Below are 3,009 nucleotides of genomic sequence, written 5' to 3' on the forward strand. Positions count from 1 at the left end.
GTATAATTGCTGTATGCTAAGCACCTGAAAGAGGATGGAACAAAAAAATTAAAAAGACAGGAGGAGGGAGGGAGGGAGGAGAAGAAGGGTTATAGACTCACTGGACATAGATCATTTGTTATTTCTTTCAAGGTCTTTTTGGGCTTCTAATGTATGACCTAATATTGCAGAAAAAAAATGAAAAGCAAAAGACTAATAAGACACATTTTATAATAGATACCTCAATAGGAATGGAAAATGAGATAAATGAATCAAACCAGGAAGCCAACTGCTTGTCGAATGTGCTTCATCTCATCCCAAGCCAAACCTACAAACTGCATGCAAATAAGGTACTAAATAAAGTCTTCCAAAAGAGAGGCATGGAGAAAGAATACAAGAGATTGATCCATGACTAGTACCTCCTCGGTCGCATCATGGCCTTCAAGTATTCCCCATTGTTGAATGAACAACATTCACGCCGCAAGAGAAGGCTGCAAAAAAGAAATTTAAATTTTCAGTGAATATACCTTAATATACTCTATAATCAAAGTAAGTTGTAGGATTCTAGAAAGCTTAAGTGATAATTTTACCTGTTAAATAACTGAACGTTGATGAAAGAAAATATCTGAGCAAATAATTTGCAAACTAGGAATGGAGGGACCTGTATTTTCACAATATTGAAAAGAGTTAGCCGTGTAAAGAGCAAAAACAATGACCCCATCTCATTGTACTTGGAAGCTCCACTTACATGGTTGGCCCTCATAATCTTCAAGTAGTTATCAATGCATTTCACAATGCTTTGCCAGTGAGCAATTAGAACTTGTTGAGCCGCAGCATTGGCTTGAGCACGTCCCTTCACTAAACTAGCTCGGGATGTCCTAGGTGCCTATGTCGAAATTGATGAAGAAAAAAAATTTTAATTTAGAGCATGGATATAGCTGGCTCCTACAACTACATATGCCACCAAGACAACGGGCCTCTTGAAATATTTGTAAAATGGAAATACAAATGTATGCACACTATTTTATCCTGGTACTCATACATACTTATCAAGAAGACATACACCATAACACAAGCAAATGTACATCAAATTATCAACTGGGAATTTGCACATGTTAGCTTTTGGTTAGACTAGATGCACAACTGTTGGGATGGCTCAAGACTCAGACATGGTTATATTATTACCCATTTTGACTTAGATAAGCCCAGACGAAAAATGATCAATTTTTTTATTAGAAACATAATCCCTTAAACTAGAAATTGGTGCATTAAAAGGCAGGTAAGAAGCAGTATCTATGTACAGATGCATCACTTGAAACACTAGAAATTTGTACATGTTTCATCTGTTACTCATTATGCTCGAGATTAAGGTTATAGTAGGAAAAATATTCAATGCTTTTACAATGAAATCATAAATCGAGAAAGGTGCACTCATCGGCAGATGCGTTGTTTTCAGAAGTAAAAATATATATTTTACAATTATAAAATCTCCAAAAAACTAATATATGGAAGTAAAAAGATATGGTAATAAAAAATGGGAGGAGAAGATAACATTGCAGTTACCTGGATACAAAATCCAAGCAATGGGGAGATCTCTTTTTTTGAATTATCTCTTATCATTCCATATATTTTTTCAAGGAAGGCTGTGAATTGCTGTTTAAAAAGCAAAACTGGATATTTGGCTTCAACTTGCCGTAGTTCATCCAAGCCACCAAGAATCCGACTATTAAGAAATGAGAACCCAGCACTTTGTGGAGACACTTGAAGCCCCTATAATTGGAATTATTAAAAAAAATAAAATCAAACTACATGATAGTACCAAAAATAAAATGTCTCTTTCCTTACTTGAGACATCCTCCCAAATAGAGAAGTTGATGCTGATCTTCGTCGTTGTGGAGTTAAGTTTGCTGCTCCAGTTGCCTTCAATGTGCATTGGAGGAGTAACAGCAACATGGCTGAATTTGATAGCCAATAAGCTAATACGTCATTGTTATCCTGGACCTTCAGTGAGTGGCATAATGACATCAAACACAAATTAATTTATGAGTTTCTTCGCTGCTCCAGCAAAAAAAATCCGAAGCTATAAAATAAGTTCATTCATTGAAACAGATTCAATGCTAAATGGCCGACGTGATTGTTATTTTGCACAAACATAAATAATATATGATGAAACCCATACATGTACCATTTCAACTAAAACAGAAGCTAAGCCATTCTTAGGAGTCCTCTACAATTAATTGACAAGTGACAACTTAAAAAAATTTCCATGAACTTATGTGGTTCACATAAATTAATTATTTTTCATGCTAGAATACCTGAATGATTGTTGTCTTTGGTCTTGCAGATAAAACTTTCCCTTTTGGTGATATGGGTATCTAGCAAGGAATGAGAAAAACTTAGTACTAGTACAGGAGGCTCTGCAGAAATATTAGTTTAGCTCTCATGTTTTGAGGGCATAATGAAGTCCTAACTAATCAGAGAGAATATGATTTTGAGTTCAAAGATGGTGTCTTCACAAGTCACATTGCATATTATTTTCCCCACATCAATTTAATTATGTTATTTCATTCAGATTCTTAAAGATGTTTTCAGGCAGTAACATGAGAACAATTGTCTTCTTAGAAAGTGGCTCTATATTGTGAATGGTGAAATAGACAAGGGATTGCTATTTTGCAGCCATATAAAATGTAGCAAGCCTATGTGTGACTCAACTTTCCACTTAGTGGTTTCTTCTGAAGGTTCGATGTTTGACTGTTGCTTAAATTAAAAAATCTAATCTTGGTTAGTCTTGGTTGAAAGCTCGAAAACGTGTTGAAAACACAAGAGCTGTTTAGACCCCCGATTAAAATTACGGCTCGATAGATTTTACACAACTTTAATATAAAGTGCGGAATAGTGTAAAAGCGAGCGGATGAACAATATAACTACTCTAATCCATAAACTAAACAACACAGCAGTATAATGGAATATAAAAGAGTAGGGAAGAGAGATGCAAACACAGAAAACACCAAGACGTGTTTTCGAAGAGGA

General features: G+C 35.2%; 1 protein-coding gene across 1 annotated transcript; it reads right to left on the reverse strand.

The window, feature by feature from the left end:
* Positions 1 to 391: 391 nt before the first annotated feature.
* LOC136061781 (myosin-17-like) lies at positions 392 to 1,932 on the reverse strand. Its single transcript, XM_065760062.1, has 5 exons — positions 1,825 to 1,932; positions 1,543 to 1,749; positions 728 to 865; positions 570 to 640; positions 392 to 470 (listed from the first exon to the last, which is right to left on the reverse strand). Exons 1-5 carry the CDS (start codon positions 1,930 to 1,932, stop codon positions 392 to 394), a joined length of 603 nt encoding a protein of 200 aa, XP_065616134.1.
* Between the last annotated feature and the right edge of the window lie 1,077 nt (positions 1,933 to 3,009).

The sequence above is a fragment of the Quercus suber genome, unplaced genomic scaffold, assembly GCF_002906115.3.
Source record: "Quercus suber isolate HL8 unplaced genomic scaffold, Cork oak 2.0 scaffold_352, whole genome shotgun sequence".
NCBI classification, from domain to species: Eukaryota; Viridiplantae; Streptophyta; class Magnoliopsida; order Fagales; family Fagaceae; genus Quercus; species Quercus suber.

Coding starts and splice junctions, on each gene's coding strand:
- LOC136061781 (XM_065760062.1), bottom strand. CDS start 1,932: ATGTTGCTGTTACTCCTCCAATGCACATTGAAGGCAACTGGAGCAGCA. Junction 866..1,542: donor TGCTTGGATTTTGTATCCAG/GTAACTGCAATG, acceptor ATTTCGACATAG/GCACCTAGGACATCCCGAGC. Junction 641..727: donor AGATTATGAGGGCCAACCAT/GTAAGTGGAGCT, acceptor GTGAAAATACAG/GTCCCTCCATTCCTAGTTTG.